Raw genomic sequence first — 20,779 nt, forward strand, 5'->3', positions numbered from 1 at the left:
TGCCACAGGTGAGCATAGGTTCATGGATGCATAAGTTACCTGAGAGTAGGAGTAGCCTACCGCAAGGCCCTTACTTCAAAGTGAGAGTGTGATGATCCTGTCCACCTCCAATGCTGTACTGGATCTCCATGCAAACTACGACAAGTCAGCAAATGTGGCTTCCAACTCCAGCAGGAGAACAGGCCCCAAGCTATAGCTTCCCGCTCTCAAACAAGTCAAGATCCTGCCTTCCGGTGCCAGTGATTCTTCTGTCTTCAGTTATCCTCCCTTCCCCGGAAAGTCAGCACAGGATGTGGGCATCGGGCACAGTCATTGAAGGGCCACAACATGACAAAGAGGGGAATAGGGAAAATAAATACCTCAATCCCCTATATATATAACTATCAAGAAACCAAAAAAGAGAGGTATTTATTTCTTTAGCAAAGCAAGGTAATCACTCATCTTGACCAGGAAACAGAAGGAGGATGAACATACTATTATTCAAATAAGAGGTAAAACTCCTGTGTTTCTTTAGAGGGCTCTCGTCCACAATGTTGCATGCTCCATCATCTAGACCTAACCTGGTACAGATTCCTGTTCCTTCACTGTAGCACCCAATGGGCTCACTCCCACTTCTTTTAGAGGGGAGCACTTGATATAGTATTTTGCACTTTGTTTTTTCAAACAGGGGGCCTTGAAGAGATAAAAAGTGAATTTAAAATGTCTAGGGCTATTAAATCGATGTTTAATAGTAGTTACAGCTCTGACATGGTTAAAAACAAGACAGGGCAATTGGGAGGGACCAATAAGTGCCCCGCCCGGTGGTCAACATGTTTCCGCTGGTAATGCCCACAGGTCTTCCAGCTTTCTTCAGGGCCAGCCATGCCTCTCAATAATTATGACAACTGGGTTATTTCAAACTCTTAGTTATATAAGAATGCAGGTCAGTATCACAACCTCAACTCATGCAAACAAACAAATATATACTAATACTCTTGTGTACCATCAGCCTAATTTAGGAATTCTCTCTGGAAAAACAGGAGCACATGAAGAAATATTTATGCCTTGTAATTAATTCTTTAAAATCACTAACCCCTATTGGAAGGCATGCACTTGTTCATCTGTTTAAAAATGTTTTGTTTCTGTAAATCAGATGTATAACACAGGTTGTGACATTTTAAATACACATCTGAAAATCGTGTACATTTACTTTACATATCTGCGCTCCAAATTGTGAAAAAAGGTCACCATGGTGCCCCAGCGGAAAGCAATAATTATAGAGACCAGTGGATCCATGATAAAATACATATTCAAGGTCCTACTGGCCCCATAGGAAACCGTTGCAGTAAACTCCAAGTGTCACACAATGTTGGGAAGAAAATATACTTATAAATATCCCTATTAGTATTATAGTTCAAACTCGCAAGAGTAAGGCTGTTCCCAATCAACAAACAAAACAATCTCTTACTTCGTCATAGGTGCATCAAGGCAAGGCACTTAATTTGGGTCCGATGATACCTCCATATTGGAATCTTAGATGCCGGTGCTCACCTTTTTCTTGCTCGAGATACGTATGACAATGTTATGGCCATCTTGGAAATAAACAAGCATAACCATCAGGATAACTAGCATCCAAAATAGAGACCAGGAGTAAACTTGGCAGCCATCTTAGAACATAACAAGTATGGATGAAACAGAATGAAGAGATGAAAAAATAGGAAGGAATCAAAACATGCATTAGGTAACAGATCACGTAGCCATTCAGTTTAGGCTTAACCAGGGGATATTGTCATTGAGGACGCAAATGTCTGTGGACAATAGATAAATCTACCTTTGTTCTTTCTCTAGTAACATTTTGTTATGTTTAGAACCACTACTAGTTTGGTGTAGTTGTTCAATTATTGTCCAGTTAAGGTTGATTACTGAATGTCCGGAAGTGATATAATGATTACCCATTTTTGTAGTATGCCTCTTACATCTCAAGTACTACAATGTTCTGGAATATGGATTTGTTTTGTTTTCCTGGTGGTCATCGCTATGTATCCGAGTCCACCAGGGCAGGTTATTAGATATACAACTCTGCTAGAACTGCAATTTGCCCACTGGACTCACTCAGTGCCTAGGCCTAAATCAAGGCTCTTAGATGATTTTGTGAGAGGGTAGACATTACAATTTCTCAAGGATCATGGCCTGTCACTGGTTGCAAGTTTCATAATGTTCTAGGTTTGGTATTCCTATTTTGTGTCTGGTCCCTCGTGTGAACTAGCATATCTCTGTTATCTTTAGCCAGTTTGTGGGCAAACAGTGGTTTATTAAGTTTCAATCTACCAGTGTTCAAGATACTCCAGTGCTTGTTGCTAGCTTTTTCAGTGGGTTGTGGAGAGTGCCAAATAGGTGGTTATGCATACCTATTGCTTATTCGCATTTTCACTCCGTGTTTGTTTAATAAGGGTCTCCATATTATTATTGCTGACCTTTTAAAATGATCCCTGGATAACATGCTCTGGGTACTCCCTTGCTCTCATTCGCTCACTGAGTATTGCTGCATTTTTCTTGAAATTGGGCGCGGATGAAAATTGTTGTTGCATAGTCAGCTATTTTTGTCTGTTGTTTTAATGTGTAGGTCAGTCTGTATTGTTCCATATTCATAGAAAATCTGAACATCAAGGAAAATTATGGTTCCTCTATCCGTTGTATGTGTGAGCTTAACAAATTCATTCTGGCAGTTAATCCAAAACATAAAAGTGTTTGCACTATCCTCAACTCCTTCCGAAGTCACAAGGGCATTGTCAACATATCTTTTCCATAGTTGTATCTTACCTCTAAAGGGATTTTTTCTTCCATCAAAATCCTTGTCCTTATGACATGTTGGATATGGAAGTATGCAAGGCTGGGGATGAATGTGCTTCCCATAGAGATACTGTGTACCTGGAGATATACAGTACCTTCAAATTCGAAGAAATTTTTAGTAAGTGCTAGCCTCATGCACTCAAGTACAAAATGGCATTGAGTATTATGTGGTCACTCTTTAGCAAAGAGGAGATCCTCCATAATGGGGAGGTATTCCTCTTGGGGTATACCGGTGTACAGACATTTGATATCAAGACTGATAACAAGGTTTCTTTCTGGATTGTAGTGAAAGTTCTTTAGTTTCCTTAGTAGGTCCTTTGTATCCTGAATAAAAGATAGATGTTTTCAATGGTAGGTTGTGAGAAGTGGTCACTAAACTTAGGAAGAGGCTCCAAGATAGAATTAATCCTGCAAACCATTGGTCTTCCAAGTGTAAGTATCATATTTTTATGGATTTTTGTAAGGGTATAGAATGCTGGGAAGGACCAGTCAGCTGCTAGTAGGAATTCTGCTTCCTTCTTACAAATCTAACTCTTCAGTGCTTGTGATCACTCTACATAGAGATTCGGTAGAATTCACCTCAGTTTTTTGATAATTACATTGATCACTCAGTAGGCGGAGACATTCCCTTCTGTAAGATTTATGTACTTGGGCATGGATTTTGTTCCTTCGTCATACTCCTTATGCTCATTTGTGCTGGATGGTCTTCCCACTGGATTTTCTGTTCAATTTTCTTTTGTACTCTTGCATTCCCTTATCCACTTCCTAAAGAAGGATCCCTATTTGATGTCATATTGAAAGGCTGGTTGGGATTTGGTTGATATGGGTTATGCCATCCCATAGTCGGTAGAGGTAGAGGAAAGTAGGGGGCCTGGAAGTCCGTGATATGCTGGAGGAAGTTGAGTATAAGGGTTGTTCCTGTAATTGATTTGTGTGCCACAGGATGTGTTTGTCTGTGTCCCCTTCCTTTAGCCTTACCATTGCTCCACCCTTTTGAGTCAGTATACTAGCTTCCCAATGAGAAAATGTCCTCCAAGCTCCACAGTGACTCAGTATTGGTTTTGTTGGAAAATGGGACAGAGTATGGGTAAACATTCTCACATGAGAATTTTTTGTAAGATTGTAACAGGAGCTCCTTGTAATTACCCAACTCTCTTGTTGATTTCTTCAAGTTAGGGTAGCTTGTTCTGTGGTTCTCAAATTATTTTCAGACACTTGTTTCGCAATCAACATAGCATCTCATAATTTTTTGCCAGTTTTTATACTAACCAGTCTTATGTACCCGCTATGCTGTCATAGACCACTCCTTGCGAAATGTAGCAGCCTCCAAAAAGATCTTAAGTACATTGGTCACAAACAAACCTTGAGGGGCGGACTTAGATCTGAGGTATTACATTAAGATCACTGTTGTGTTTGGAACCTGGTGTGTGGAATGCAGGGCTTGTGGGAGAATGATGGGAGGTTGGAATGTTGGGGGAATGACGAGGCGGACGGAGTGAAGAGTTGAGAAGACGGCGGTTGGGGCGGATGTCAGCACTCTTTTGAGGTGGCTCTGTATCGTGAAGAAATAAACGCATAGTGAACACATTCATCGTGTGGAAAATTCTTCGTTTGATCATAACATATTTTGGCGACGAGTGGTACTTGAAGAGCCACCTCGGAACTCACGTTCGGATTTTCGGCCATTTTCGGGCCTGACACTTCACCATCTGTTAGCGTTTCTTCTCCCATTAAGGTGAGATATGTGCTGACGCAGCGACCGTCCTGGTGTCTATATTTTCAGAAATTGGTATGTGCGGCCCCCAACTGAACGCAGCCTGCGCGCGAGCTGAGACCTCAGAAATTGGTTGTGCGGCCCCCAACTGAATACAGCCTGCGCGCGAGTCGAGATCTCACTCTGTTCAGCGCTGGAATTGCCTCACGTCTCAGTACTTCACGAGCAAGGTGTGCGTGTGCACAATATCTCTGTTGGAGATTTTCCGGATGAGTCTGTTCAAGCGCGTTACATAGTAACCTGGTTAACGAGGGTATTTGTGTGAAACACACTTTTAAGTGACTACTCCTCTGCGCCTGTACGTGTTTGTTATCTTTGATACCAATTTTTGGTTGGCAGCAAGTTTTATCATTCTCCAATCCAGGCAATTTTTGGGATATTTTTGTACTGAACGCTATGCAATCTGTGGCTGCCCCCCCTCCATTTCTTGACACACCTGGTGAACCACCGGTGTCTTGGCCTCAATGGTTTGATGCGTTTGAAACTTATTTAGGAGCTATTGGAGCATCACGTTTTAGACCAGAGAGGAAAAAAATTCTATTACTACACTCATTGGGTTTTGAAGGACGAGAGACTTTGAAACACCTTCCGGATGTCGAAGTGGTGGATGGAGAGGAACTGGACGAATATCAAGAGACAGTAAAAAAACTTATTTTGAGATTTGATAAACTGCAGAGTATTGTAGTATTACGCCACAAATTTTTTAAGAGAGTTCAGCTACAGAGTGAATCAATTGATGAGTTTGTCAGCGCTCTCCGTAGATTGTGTGCACAATGTCAATTTGGTACATTTCGTGATCAGTTGATAAGAGACCAGCTCATAGGGAATTGTTTTGATAAACACATCCAACAAAGACTTCTTACCATGGGTGATCCGTTGCTTGATGATGTAATTAAGCAAGCAAAGAGTATTGAACTGGCTCAAGCCTCTCTTAAGGAACTTTCGGCTCAACGCAAGGAAGAAGAGAAACCTTGTATCAATGTTGTTTCTTCTCGAAAGGATCTTAGGACCAGCAATAATAAATTTTTCAAACGTAGCAATATATGTTTTAGATGTGGGAATTTTCCACATCCAAAAGACTCTAAAGGTTGTCCTGCCAAGAATGTGGTGTGTCACAAATGTGGCAGGACAGGACATTTCGCTAGGGTGTGTCAGAATCCTGGAAATAAGAATGCTAAAATCAGCAGTGTGTGTGATGACAAAGAAATGTCTGTTCAATGTTTGGAGAATGAATTTCGTGACATGATTGTGGTAGTCACAGATGAACAAGTGCTTTCGGGAGATTCGGAGGAGTGTGTGGATCCGTATGTGGATATTCGTGTGGGGGGTAAAACACTCCATCTTCTGGTGGATTCTGTGGCACGCATCACAATGATAACCTCAGACCTGTTTAAGAAAACGTGGGGTACTAGGAAGTTGTTTCCTCCTGACAGAGCACCAGTTTCCTATGAGGGAAGGAAGATTGAGTTGGAGGGTTTCATCGATGATGTGTTGGAGTTTAAGGGGCGCAAAATTTGTGGAAAGGTATATGTGGCGGTCAAGGGTCTTAATATTTTAGGTTGGTTCCACCAAGGTCTTTTTGGTATGGTACTGAGACCAGGTACTTCGGAACAGGTGATGGTAGTTAAAGATCATAGTGATTTTGATTTATCGACTCTTCATAAGATGTTCCCTTGTGTTTTTGAGAAAAAATTAGGGTGTATCAAAGGTTTTAAACATAGTATCAAAATCAAATGTGACGCCATACCCATTAAGCACAAATTAAGAGCAGTACCTTTCAGTTTGAGGGATGACCTGAAGTCAGAAATAGAGAAATTACAAGTGTCAGGTGTAATTGAGCCGATTGAGTCTAGCTTATGGTTATCTCCCATTGTCGTCGCACGCAAACGCAATGGCGAGATGCGTTTGTGTGTTGATTTGAGGAGTCTCAACAAAGAGATTTGGGTCGACTCCTTTCCGCTACCCAGAATCAATGATTTGCTTGAGAAATTGAATGGGGCAGTATGGTTTTCTAAAATTGATTTAGCGTGGGCTTATCACCAAGTTGTCCTTGATGAAGATTCCAGACATCTCACGGCCTTTAACACACCTTTTGGTACTTTTCAATTTCGTAGGATGCCGTTTGGTCTGGCCTCGGCGGCTGCAGTTTTCCAGCATATCATGTCACATCTCCTTAGAGATATTGACGGGGTCCTGGTATTTCAGGACGATGTGTTGATTTTTGCCAAACAGCTATTTGAACATGACACTGTGCTTAAGTCTGTTTTACGGATTTTTGAGGAGAATGGGGTGGTGGTTAAAGAGGACAAGTGTGAATTTTGGAAAAAAGAGATTGAATTTTTGGGACATGTGGTTTCTGCGGAAGGGGTGAAGCCGAGACCTGGGTTGGTGGATGCTATTCGAGAGTGTCCTCAGCCAAAGAACAAGGACGAGCTTCGCTCTTTTGTTGGGTTGTGCGAATTTTATTCTAGGTTTATTCCTAATTACGCTTCCAAAATGAAATCTTTATCCAATATGTTGAAGGAAAGGGTTGAATTTATGTGGGATGCGGGGTGTCAGGACACGTTTGATTTGGTAAAATCTGAAATGATTAAGGCTAAGGCATTACGTCCATATGATCCAGCATTGAGGTGTAAAATAATGGTTGACGCTAGTAAGTACGGTTTGGGTGCTGTCCTTGTGCAGGACACTGAATGTGGTGAAGCTATCATCAGTTATGCCTCTAGAGTATTGAGAGAAGCTGAGTTGAACTACTCGGTAATAGAGAAAGAGTTATTGGCTTGTGTCTGGGCGAGTGAAAAGTTTAGGAGTTATATATGGGGCAGAAGGTTTGTCATTGTGACAGATCATAAACCTCTAATTTATATTATTAGTGGAGATAAAACCAACTATACTACACCACGCATCGCCCGCCTAACTACTAAATTGTTACAATATGATGTGGAGGTCAAATTTTTGCCCGGGAAATTCAATGTGAGAGCGGATTTTCTATCTAGGTTTCCTGTAACGACTTTTGATGATTTTGACTCTGAAGATGATAGAGAGGATTGTTTTGTTGCCACTGTGGATCTTCCAGCGTCCAAAGCCTTTAGCAAAGCTGATTGGAAAGAGGCTTTTCGGAAGGATCCAGTGTTGGCCCAAGTTAGAGAATTTGTCGTCAATGGTTGGCCGAGAGAAAAGAATGTTGCTTTACCACTACAACCATTTTGTAAAGTTGCGAGTGAAATCTCAATAGAAGATCAGATTCTTTTGAGGGGTGAGAGGTGTATTCCTCCCTATGACATACGTTCGGGTCTGATAGAGTTGGCACATGAAGGACACTTTGGAGCGACTATGACCAAGAGGAGATTGAGGGAAAGTTATTGGTGGCCTTCCATGGATAAAGAGGTGGATGCTGTGGTCAAAAGGTGTGTGGTATGCAATTCTGCGGAAAAGGGTCTGAAAGTACGTACGCCACCTTTGCATCCCATTGAAGTGCCAGAAAGACCGTGGTCTAAGGTGGGAATAGACATGGTTGGGCCGTTTAATTTTCTTCCCCACAACTTACGATATGCTTTTGTTCTTATGGATTATCACAGTAGATGGCCTAAAGTTCGCTTTTGTGCTGTCCCTTCAACGTCCAATGCTGTTTTGTTTCTTAAAGAAGTGTTTATGCGTGAGGGATTTCCAGAAACTATTATCTCAGACAATGGGGTACAGTTCGTGAGTTCTGAGATGGAAGATTTCTTAAGACAATCTGGTATTATACATTTGAAGAGTTCTATATATCACCCCCAAACAAATGGTTTGGTTGAGAGGATGAATAGAGTGGTTGGTGACTGTATAAAATGGGCGAGATGCAATAATTATGACGTTGCTAAGGCTGTGAGCACTATGTTGTGGGTATATCGTTCAACACCTCATTCATTGACTAATATCTCACCGTTTGAGGCACTAAGAGGTCGAAAACCTAATACTGTCCTGTTCCCGTCGTGGTTAGCGAGTAATTTGAAAAACAAAACATCCAGTGGAGGTATGAGTGTGGTTGAGTGGGAAAATGTGAGGTCAGGACAAGAGCGCATGAAAAGAAGATTTGATACTATTAAAGCCACCAAATTGTGTATGGTTAATCCTGGAGACTGGGTGCGTATAAAGAAAAGTGTAACTGTTAAAAAAGGTGATGTTTGTTTCAGTAATCCAGTCAGAGTGAGAAAAGTTTATGGGAATGCAGTTATGGTTGGTGATGGTCGTTGGTGGAATCTATCCAAAGTTGTAAAACTTTCTGAAGATTCAGATTCGGGGGCTTGTAGTGACCGTGATGACAGTGTGGATGGAGAAAGGAGCTATGGTGGGAATTTTAATTTATATTCCCAAGATTCACATAAAGTGGATTCTCATAAGGCTGCTTCAGATGGATTGGTAGACTTTCCACGCCGATCTTCCCGTGAAAGATTTTTACCATGGAAATGAAGACCTAAGCACTAGTTCTTTCGATTTTGTTGTACCTTTCGTGTTTGTGTGTTTTAGGGAGTATTTTGTTTTTTATTCTCTGTATTTTTTTGTTTTAAAAAAAAAAAAAAAAAAGGGGAAGATGGTATGTTGTGTTTGGAACCTGGTGTGTGGAATGCGGGGCTCGTGGGAGAATGACGGGAGGTTGGAATGTTGGGGGAATGACGAGGCGGACGGAGTGAAGAGTTGAGAAGACGGCGGTTGGGGCGGATGTCAGCACTCTTTTGAGGTGGCTCTGTATCGTGAAGAAATAAACGCATAGTGAACACATTCAACGTGTGGAAAATTCTTCGTTTGATCATAACAATCACTCCATGAAGGAATGTTTTGATTTGGTTTCTCTTTAGTTCAGTCAAAGATTCCCAATCCTCTTATTTTGCTGTGATGTCATTCATCAATGGAGGGCCTGACAAACTGGAATCCACTTTCTCATCTGAGAACGTAAAATCAAGATTTTCTACCATGTCCACTTATCATTATGTCACTTAATCAAAAAGGAATACTTAATGAAATGTGTATGCAGAACTATGCAAACTTAAGTGTTCCAGTAGGTGAAATCTTCACCCCAATATTTTAGGGGGGATGATATGATACGAAACAAATCCCATTGTCAGTATCACAACTCGACAAAGAGAGAAATAGGGAAAATAAATACCTCAATTCCCTATATATAACTATCAAGAAACCAAAAAGAGAGGTATTTCACTATTTGCTTATCAAGGCAAGGGAAGTCCTCGCCTTGAACAGGAAACGGAAGGGGGAGGAACATTAACAGTCATTAGAGGCTCATATTTGTAATTTCATTTACCACTGTAGCAAAATTATTGTGCATAAATTTCACATTTTTCTGTTTATTATACATCTGCTATCATCTTTTATTACTGTAAGAAGTTTTGGAGAGATAATTTTAAACTCACTAACCACTTAGTGTTTCTTGTTTATTCATGATGTTTAAGTTCTTGAATTTGGGTTTTTCTGCTATTATTGTTTTCTCAAAAGGTGTTAAAAATAATCAGGAGGTCCTGTCGAATAGACGAGAAAAGGCTGTGTGTTCTTGTATTCATACACACAAGGGTTTTGTAAGTTCTAATATTTGACTACTGTCTTCATCCTATGCAGATGTCTGGACTAACTTTGTCTCATGGCATTGATGACCTTGCAGTTACCTACCTTGCCACAATTCAAGCCATTGCCGTGAGTCTACTCTACCACATTTTAATCAAATTTAACAGTACAACTATACTTTCCATGTTAACTTTTACAAAATCTCTAACCTCAAGATTTGTTTTATTTTCCATACGTTTTTTATTTTTCATCATTCTTGAGATAAAATGACTTCTAAATATATATTGTCATCTTTGAACAACCCCTGTTGCCCCTTCTTTCTTGGCAAGTGTAAAATAAGGGCCTGATTTAGAGTTTGGCGGACAAGTTACTCTGTCACAAACGTGACGGATATCCCGTCTGCCATATTACAATCTCTAAAGGCTATAATGGGATCATAATACGGCAGACAGGATATTCGCCAAACTCTAAATCAGGCCCTAAGTTACTATTACTTAAAGGTAAAAATAATTTCTACCTCCCCTGCATGAAAACTGTCCCATTGGGCCATCATTTTTCTTATATTCTCAAACATGTCTGGTTCAGTTCACCCTAGGACCAGATCATATGGAGATTTTAGTATCGCAAACGCTCACCCGTCTAGGAGTCAAGGATCAGGTTTCTATTAGATTGGTGCCTCAGAAGCCTGAAAATAGTTATTTAGGGAACTGTTGTCCCCGTGGAACCTCAGGGCCATCCACAGACATTTAGAAAAGGACAAAAGGAAAGGAAGTACCTACAGGAGATGACCCAAAAAGAGTGAAAGGTGATTATTAACTTCTAGAAACAAGCCATATACAAGCACACCTTCCCTGTCACTCTGTTCACAGAAAATAGAGAGGTTAGTGCTGCAGAACTCAGATACACAAGTTACAGGGCCTCAGTATAGAGACTATATGCATTCTATGATATTATTTTACAACTCTGTGTTTTACCAGAAGACATTGTAACATTGTAAAGAGGTTTCCTCCTCCAAACCAATGACACTTTTATTTTGCGCTGAAGTGCAGATGAATTGGTAAGTGTATTCTGACCATACTTGAATTGAATTTGAATCTTTGTTTATTAATCAATTAAAACCATAAACTTTGCATAGTACATAAACATACCGCCAATAAAATCAATATTATAAACACACAATTTAATGACATTTGATAGATAACCAGCGCTCCTTATTCAGCCTACCTCCGTTGTTGTAGACTCGGGCACTTACCGCGCATGAGAACCTAAAATGCCAGTACTACACTGGACTAACTAACGGCTATCCTAAAATGTCAATAAGTCAAATTAAAACCATATATTTAACATAACGTACCTAAAAAGGCAGCCAATAAATCACTTTGTAAACACACAGTGCTAATATACCTAAACTTACCAATACATCGATTAATGAACACAAAATACCATGACATTTGATAACCAAAGATACTGGGTGTAAACCTTACAAGTTGTCATACGTTGACTGGCTGTTCAAGTGAGCACATAAAGTGGCAAGTGCCTATCTGGTAAGTAAAGTGCAAATGGTGTCCATCATCTAAAAATTAAGGACTTAATATGCGCCCCTAAAGCTGTGAGACTGGATCGGTGATGGTTGGTGGTCATAGCCCCTAGCAGCTTGTTGTATTGATCGGGCCTTTCAGGAGCTGATATTGACCTGCTAATCCTAAGGCAGTAGGGCGGGATAGGAGCTAAATTAAACTTACCACTCCCTAGCAGCCCAGCTATTCCCTAACCCCTTCAAAAACCCAAGCTTAGCCAACTGCCTTTTCCTCGGGCTGAGGAGCAGGGTTCTCTTTAACCAGGTCATTAAAATTATTGAGGAATTGCACCAATCGGATTTTAAGTGTTATGTTCTGGGCATTGGAAAATTCTGTTACTGCTGATCTGTATGATCTGATCCCTAGTAACTCTTTCCTTAACATAGTCCTCCACATGAGGTCTAAATGAGGACAGATACATATGATATGCAACAGCAATTCATTTGACTGATGGCACAAACGGCAATCCGTGTCCCCCCAGTGATCTTGTTCCTGCCACTTTGGTAACAAATCCAATGTGGGAATCACACCAGAGCATAGTTTGTGATCGTTTTACTTCATTATTTTGCTATTTTTACACATGGTAACTGTCTAGGCAAATATTTCAACTCATTATTACTTTCATAGAGGAGGTAGCTTCACGGAGATAGGATGCCTTTTGGTCATTATAAAAGTTCAGCACCACTATCCATGTGAAAGTTTGGCAACTACTGCTTTATCCTCTATCCAGCTTTGCAGTTTAATGGTTTTATTTACCATCCTTTTAAATACTCTGGCAGTTGTATTGCACGACCATCATTCATCCAGCCCTAATTTCATTCTACTATCATCAATGTATTTCTTGTAGACATTCTTTCAGCTTTGGAGGTCAATTTCAGACCACACCAGGCTGGCGAGTGAACCTTCAGGATCATTCTTGAATCAACAATGCCAGTTAAAAGTACAGAAACATCTGAAAAAGCTGTTTGTTGGCAGATATGTATGAATACTAGTGATCAGCCAATAGTGTGCAGTAATAAGCACAGGCAGTATTATGTGCAGAGGCACTGGAATTATGCGGGAAGGCAGGACAGTGTTATTGGGCAATTAAAGGCAAAATATAAAGTATAATGTGGCACATTTTGTGAAAGTATTACTTCATTATTTTGACATTTGTATACATGGTAACTTTCTAAGCAAATATTTCAACTCATTAATACCAGTTTCACAACCAAATACAGCAACAAACAACTGAAAGATGAACAATCATCCTTTGCAAAGGGCCTTCCACTGTGTGTGAACACGTCACCTCATTTTAGTAACTTTTAAACACTTTGAGCTAGAAACAATTTTCTGTTATAATCTCCAGATTCTCCAGATTCTGCAGTAGTGGGCCCATAAAAGTAGTGTATACTCACTCATGTAGGATTTTTCACACTCAGAAGTTAATATCTGTTGTTGTCACACAATCTGTCAGTAAAACACAACAAATTATGGAGCAAATGCCCCGCTCTGCTATAATTGTATCTAGAATATTTTTCAAAACATAACTCCACTGTTAGTATTTCACAGGTTGATCATGCTCGCTTTATCAGGCAGGGGATTTTCCAGAAAAAGTAGTTTGGAGCAGAGCATGAATGTGAACTGTGATGGGCATCACTCTGGAATGGCTGGACTGCTCTCTGAGGTGAGAAGAGTGCCATCAGTGGTTCACCTAGCTACACCTATGTAATTCCGACTCCTTATCTGTCACCCCCAGTGCATATTATTTCAGACAGCCACCTTCGATCTGATCTGCAGACACCTGGACACAATACCAACTTCAGGTAATAAATCTCACTTCTGCCTCCATTCTTTACACAAACCCCACATTCCTCAAAGATGTCAAACTACCCACTGAGTAAGGAAAAAGGCATTGAAATAATCCCTCTTCACACTCCTCAACACACTGGGCACCAAGCAGCACATCACCCAGCCCACTCACTCCAGAGGCCGCATCATTAATCTCACCCATCAACCATTTAAGAGATGTGTCTAACTTAAAAGAAAAGCTATGTTCAAATTTAGGATTGTGAACTGGGGGTGAGGGGCCCGAAGAAACCTTAGTGCTGATGCACCCTTGGCAGCTACAGAAGCCAGCTTTGTCCCGCTCTGGGCTTTTGGAGCTAAAACTGAAGGCATCAATGGGAGCTAGGAACTAATGCATCTAGTCCTGCACTGCTGCAGGAGGTTGACTTCCAGGAGAATAATACTAAGTTTCAAAAACCTTTATCCTGCAAGGCTTACCAAACCCTTTCTCCTTCACAGTTGACCTGAAATTACATCTAGGTTCTGGTCAACACCAAACATTGACCTCAAATTAGGCTTTGAAATTTATAAGTGCTTTTTTCCCTTCAAACTGTAAAAATGCATATCTTCGGTTCCCTTAATCCTCGTCTAAACATTTTTGTGTAATTTTGCTTATTCAGCTATCTTGATTCTTCTAAAGGGTTTTGTAAATTTTATTGCATTTTTCTTTACTTTAATTGTGTCTGGTACTACCTGGGCGTTTTATGTATTTCTCTAAGGGGAAACACTGCAATATACATAATGGCTACCAGGGATTGATCAGAGTTTTTTTTTCAGTGAAATGTTCTGTAAACTACAAAATTATGTCTTTTTACATTCACAGGGTACCCACTCCCAAATTATTTGTTCTCATTCTCACATTAACAAATACTACATAGGACTGAATGACTATGTTGACTTCAGTGATAGCCGGATTTATAGAAAGAGCAACATGCATCACCAAAGGGACTTTTTGGCACTGAGCTAAAAGCAAGGCTTCTTAAGAATCACAACAGCAGCAAGACCAGGGGGAGTGGCCAGCCTTTATTACTTAAACTGGGTGGATCTGATACCTTTCCTGATAATCAGGTAGTTAGGAATTTACCTTAAAAGTAGAAGGAGTTTATTGCAACAAGTTAGCAGCTTAATAGCAAAGAGATCGACCCTGTCTACTGTAGCTCTGTTTTCTGTGGATGTACAGGAAGGATTGATTTCACAAATGTCTCTATTGACAGTAGTGTTTTAGCATGCAAACTTCTTCTGCAGAGTCTTTAGTATAGAAGGACTTTTGAGCTAGACCAGGTGCCTTGAATTTATTTTTTGCTCTATTGGCAGCCAGAGAAGGCTCCTTTCTGCAACTGAGAACCGAGCGAATATCTTGGATGCACTGGAGCATCGTAATTGTGCCTGTTACAGACCTAAACAGAGGGCATTGCAATAGTTCAATCCATGTGTAATGCAGACAACAGACACAAAAGAAACCCTGGAAGAGAACTGTAACATTTTCTTTAAGGACTTTGAAATCTCTATCTCTTCAAATGTGAATTTCTGCTTTGGCCTGTTAAAGGTCGGATTTTTATCCAGAATCATCACTAGCAATTTCACTTTAGTCATGGGAGTCAGAGGCTGTCCTTGGATGTAGGCCTTCAGTAGTTTTTTCAATGGACTTTAGCTCTCCCCAAGAGAAACGTTGGTGTGCCTGTGTAAGAAACCATGTGTCAATCAAATGAGCAAATTATGTATGGCTGAGGTTTGATGCATAGATTAAATAAAATAGGAGAGAGCCCTAAGGCAAGAAAACGTGATTCTCTAAACATCAAGCATCAGCACCATAGTACCACCTAAAACTCTCAAAGAACAAGTGGAGAAAATGTTACTCTGCAAATAACATGCAGATAACTTTTCTCTGCAAAATCCACTCTGTCCATCAACCCTCACACCAAATCGGACTTACAAGTAGCTTTGTGTTGGGAAGTCTATCCTACTGTATTTTCATCTACTCAGGCCTGCCAGAGTACTTGATGTACAGACTACAGAGATTACAAAATCATGCCACTGAGATATCCTTGCACATTTGTAAATTTGACTATAGCGAACCAGCTCTGAAAGAGCTCCATTAGCTCTTGGCTGATGCTAAGTTGCACATCACTATGCACCATCCATTATAGTAAAGACCCATCATTCTTACAAAGATCCATCTTCCAATCTTGGAACCTTTGCTCAACATCATACCACTTAATCTCACCTCAATCTTTCAGCTTTCAAAAACATGGAGGGTGTTCCCTGTAAGATTCAAATGTTTTAACAAAGTCTTTGCCTATGATTGCTTCAAGGGGCTCCAATGAAGAAAATTGAAATGTTAGCCTACCACCTGAACACGCAGAATATCTACAATCTACAATCTCTTACTGTATATTTTCTTCCCTCCCTTACCTCTGTATGTTTTACCCCCTGGAAGATATTGTACGATGACAAGTGAGCCCTTCATAGATACTTAAATAAATATGCAGAGAAGAAAGAAAGCAAGACAGATCAATGCAATTGACATTCTTATCCACCCCATCACTACAACCAAAGCCACCTTCTTCTAGTCTGCCATCTGTAGAGCAACCACCAAAAGGAAAGGTCTGTTAAGATCTGCCAAGCACAGAAAAAATCCACCCCCGGCCTAGCAGTCTAGTAGTTAGTGGATAAGTGTAAAGTCATCAACTGCGTCTTCACTGTGGAAATCAAAAAGATCAGATCTCACATCAACAATATGAAACTAGACATACACTTGGACCCCAAACCTGTATATTCTCCACCTCAAAGTTTGCAGACTTCAGCCTTTTTTCGCATGCCACAGTTACTGACATCCTCACCTCAATTAAAGGCAATTTTCTGTTTCCATCCATCATTACATCTATCCAGGGAGATATGCTCAGACCAAATCTTAATATTGTCAACACCCCGCTTAGCCAATTTACTCTCTAATTACAAGAAATATCCTCCCCAGGCTGAAGAAATCTACTTTGGACTCTGACAAATTTGGCAAATACCACCCCATCACTCATCTATCATTCTTTGGAATAGCATTGGAACAACATAGCGAAAGCTGTATCCAGTCAACATCAGTAGCAGATAATAAGAACAACCTTCTATAGTACTCCCAGTCTGGTTTCAGTTCCTTCTGCGACATAGAGATAGCCACTCTTCAAGTAGTCAGACACCCTCCTTGTTAAGACAAAAATCTGCCTTTTCTCCTCGTCAACTTTTGTGCAGAGTTTGATTGAGTCAACCACCGATCACTCTAGAATCACACATAGGTTTCTCTTACACATCCTTGCAAAAGACTATATCTAACTTCACCAACTATCACCAGCTCAGACAGATGGTAACTTCATTTACCCAAAAACTCCCTGTCAACTGCAGAGTGCTTCAGGAATCCTTTCTCACCACTATCTTCACTCTCTACGTGGAATTCCTTGGATCCATACTAAACATTATCAAGATTCATCACTATGCTAATTCACCAACGAACTTGGCTTACTGAAACAACGATTCCTCAAGAGAGGATATTCAGGACAACTGTGGGATAAGACACACAAGAGAATTTGTACAATTGATAGAACACTATTAACCAATAACTGACCCAGAAAAACCACTAAAGAGCACAAGGAACTTAGTCTGATTACCCCATTTAGCACCATTAGCTCAGATGTTTTCAAAAGTTTGAGAAGGAACTGGCCACTACTATTGTCGGACAACACCTTGAAAAGTGGCCTGAGAGACAGACCTAATGTTGTATACAGTAGGGGTCGCACGCTGAGAGATCAGTTATGTCACAGCTTCCTACCTAGCATTCCTAAGAGCAACTGGATCCCACGACCACCTCAGGGTTTTTACAAATGTGGACAGTGTAGTATCTGTGAATATACCATGGATAAAATCAAAACATCTTGCTACAATACCGGTGTAACGCATTACATCAGACATTTCATAAACTGCAATACTAAATATGTGGTATACTGTCTCATTTGTGTATGCAACTATATCTATGTAGGTAGCACCATCAGACCCTACAAAGAAAGGTTACAGGAACATCTTCGAGTTATTAAAAACAATAATAAAGACTATCCATTTGCACTACATTTTAACTCCAGACATACCCAGCGGGACATGTGCAACATCAGAACACATGGCATTGCCTCTCTGGGTGTCTGTTCTAGGGGTGGTAACAGGACACTAATGTTGAGACAGCTAGAAAGTAGATGCATAATTAAGCTTCGGGCTGTTGAGGACGGGTTCAACAAAGAAAACGACCTACATGTCTTTCTGTGATTGTACTGTGTAACTGCTGGGAATGTACATTGATAATGTTGTAACAACTTTTATATTGTCAACCATATACTTAACATGTGTACATCCCAATCTCTTTGAATGGCTAGTCATGTGGAGTTTGTTCACTCTACTGTTTGAACTGTCACCTAAGTGTTACTGCTCTGGATCCTATACACTGGCACCAAATGACTGTTATCCAATATAAAGGTGTATCTGTGTGTGATATTGGAATGTTGTCAATAAACCTCTTGTCAGCCTCATACCATCAAACATATCCCCTATGATAGGATTGCACTCCTAATATTTGATTTCTAATTGGTTTATAAAAATGTGGGCCACACCTTGGGTGCTTTCCTGCATGCCTACTGTTTCACTTTACATTTGTTTTCCTTCGACGAACCGTTCTTTTTTTTCTATTTTTTTGCCGATCTTTACCCGTACATTTTGGGCTTTGCCTATTCCAAGATGGCCGCCACCGGGATACTGAAATCCTTGTCCTTTTTCCATTTCTATTGGTCGAATTACTTTAAATATTTGTCGGAGCCAGCCTAAGCGCGCCTGTTATTCGAAGCGCGGGACAAGCTCTGACACACTACCGATAAGAACTCACCTCCGGATTTATGATACCGATTATTACTTTCCCTGTCGTAATGAACACGATGAGTGTTTAGTTCGTTCCTATAACGATAGCAAGATAGACAGTCAACCAACTAGCAACGTTTTTTTTTTCTCTCTCGTAATTGTATAACAAGTGGTCAGACGATTATATCGGTATGTTTTATGGCCCAACAATGTTGGTTATAAACAATTAGCAGTGCCTGCTTGGCGGAGAATCTCAGTAACCCTCTCTGGTTAAAGAAGATACATGTTGGGTTACCCCACACTATTTTTCTCACGGATTCAGAGTTTCTGGCAGTTTATTTGATCTGGCTAAATGTAGCATTTGGATTACTTGCTTTCCTATTGATATTTTGGGCACACTGCCATAGCTTTAGGCTCTGTTGCCCCAAAGTGTGTGAACATCCATTTTCCTTACCCATAGAATGGGACGCTTTCCCTACTCAGTATCTCTGTTTGTATATAATACGATGAATGCTAAATATTAGCATATTACTTTGGGTTGAGGTTTTCTTTATCATATTGTCCAAACAATAGACTGTAAACCAGAGGGTAGCGGTTTTTTCCTTTTTCCTCTCTCTCAACTTTACAACACGTGGTCAGTGGAGTGTTCAGTTTTATTTCATGGCTGTACAACTTTGGTTATATTAATTATCACTGCCTTTGTGGCGGAAGATCTTAGTAACTCTCTGTTGCCTCAGGACAAGACATGCTGGTCACCTGATATTATTTTTTCTTACTGATTCTGAGTTTGTGGCAGCTTATTGGATTTGGAATAAGTTGCGCTTGTTTATCTGCATTCTTATTGGGCATTTTGGGCATACAACCATAGCTTCAGGATATTATGCCCCACAATATTTTAACTTCTATCCCTCTTACCCATAAAATGGGACGCTTCTCCCTATCCAACACTTTTTTTTAAGCTACTTTTAGATCGAGACATTTGTACCTTATGGGCTGCTTGGCACAGAGTTGATCGCTTGTTTGGTTTCCTTCCTTATCTTTTTCTCATAGTTGGACTTATCATGGTCCTGGTACGACCTTGATATTTTTTCAAGGTGTACCCCGGATTATAAATCGGAATACCCTCACATTTGGAGAGGAACTTCTACATTCAATTGACACAGTCTGGATGTGTTCTAACACAGCTCTAACAATACATATTCTATTAGTAAGGTATGTCTCTTTGCTGCAACCTCTATTTTTCTTCTTTATACTCTTATCTCCATAGTGACCGGCATGTATTTCCAAATAGTATATACATTTTTCACACGGGGTGGTGTAACATTACACTTCAAATTTTATCCATGTAGAACATGTGTATAGAATGTTTAGTATTTTTCTCTAGCAACATGGAGAGCACCAACTAGCTGTTTTATTAACCTACCTTGCACTGGGATTAAGACGATTTAACACCTTTCGGTTTTTGCCTGAGGCATGGTTTGAACACACTCATTGGTCATATCACCTGTGGGTGAAGGTAAAAAGATCGTATACTAGACAATGGAATTATTGGCTGACTATGTCATTTTGAATATTATTTTACAGCCTTGAGAAAGTCGTTGTTACGACGAAACACGTGTCGGCTGTTTGTACATGGAACATTATAATGGTTTTTATCCAATGAATAACCCAAGAAGATTAAAGGATATACATTTGGACTGTTTGGATGTGCCGTGGTTCTTTCAAATTTCACTATGCTAATGAAACACAACCCTCAATCCAAGTCTGCTCAGCTAAAACATTCAGCACTGCTAATCGACCTTGAACTAATCAAGAATTGCATGTCAAACACCGCTCTTAAGCTCAACCCACTGAAGAATGGATTCCTCCTGTTTTCTAACATCCCAAAACAACTAGAGTCAAATTAAATTTTCCTGGATTAAATCAGACAGCTGAGCATGTCAGCATAATGCCAAAACAAAATCATTTGTGTTAGACCTCACAGCCTTAGAGTGGTCTTCCCCCAGACATTTTGCCAGCATGCCTCACATTTTTGCAGATTTCTTTTTGTTAGCTTTAGGACTTTGAGCACTTTACCCTCCTGACCAGTGCTAAAGTGCACTCGTTCTATCACTAAAACATGACTTGATTGGTATGTACCTAATTAGCATACTTAATTTACTTATAAGTCCCTAGTAAAGTGCACTTCATGTGCCCAGGGTATGTAAATTAAATGCTACTCGTGGGCCTCCAGCACTACTTATGCCACCCAACTAAGTAGTACTTTAAAACATTTCCCAGGCCTGCCATTGCAGCCTGAGTGCAACATTACACTGCCATATTGACTTGCCATTTAACA

The 20,779-nt window shown here is 40.2% G+C and overlaps 1 protein-coding gene across 5 annotated transcripts in view; it reads left to right on the forward strand.

Moving 5' to 3' along the window:
- FGGY (FGGY carbohydrate kinase domain containing) overlaps positions 1-20,779 on the forward strand; it is a 1,529,104-nt gene that overhangs the window by 1,192,685 nt on the left and 315,640 nt on the right. For all 5 annotated transcript variants that reach the window (XR_011202985.1, XM_069232576.1, XM_069232575.1 and 2 more), the window contains exon 12: positions 10,211-10,285. Coding sequence is in view for 4 of the 5 variants with exons in the window: in XM_069232576.1 (XP_069088677.1) it covers positions 10,211-10,285 (75 nt within the window). In the remaining variant the exon portion in view is untranslated. The remainder of the gene's footprint in view (positions 1-10,210; positions 10,286-20,779) is intronic.

The sequence above is a fragment of the Pleurodeles waltl genome, chromosome 4_2 (assembly GCF_031143425.1).
Source record: "Pleurodeles waltl isolate 20211129_DDA chromosome 4_2, aPleWal1.hap1.20221129, whole genome shotgun sequence".
NCBI classification, from domain to species: Eukaryota; Metazoa; Chordata; class Amphibia; order Caudata; family Salamandridae; genus Pleurodeles; species Pleurodeles waltl.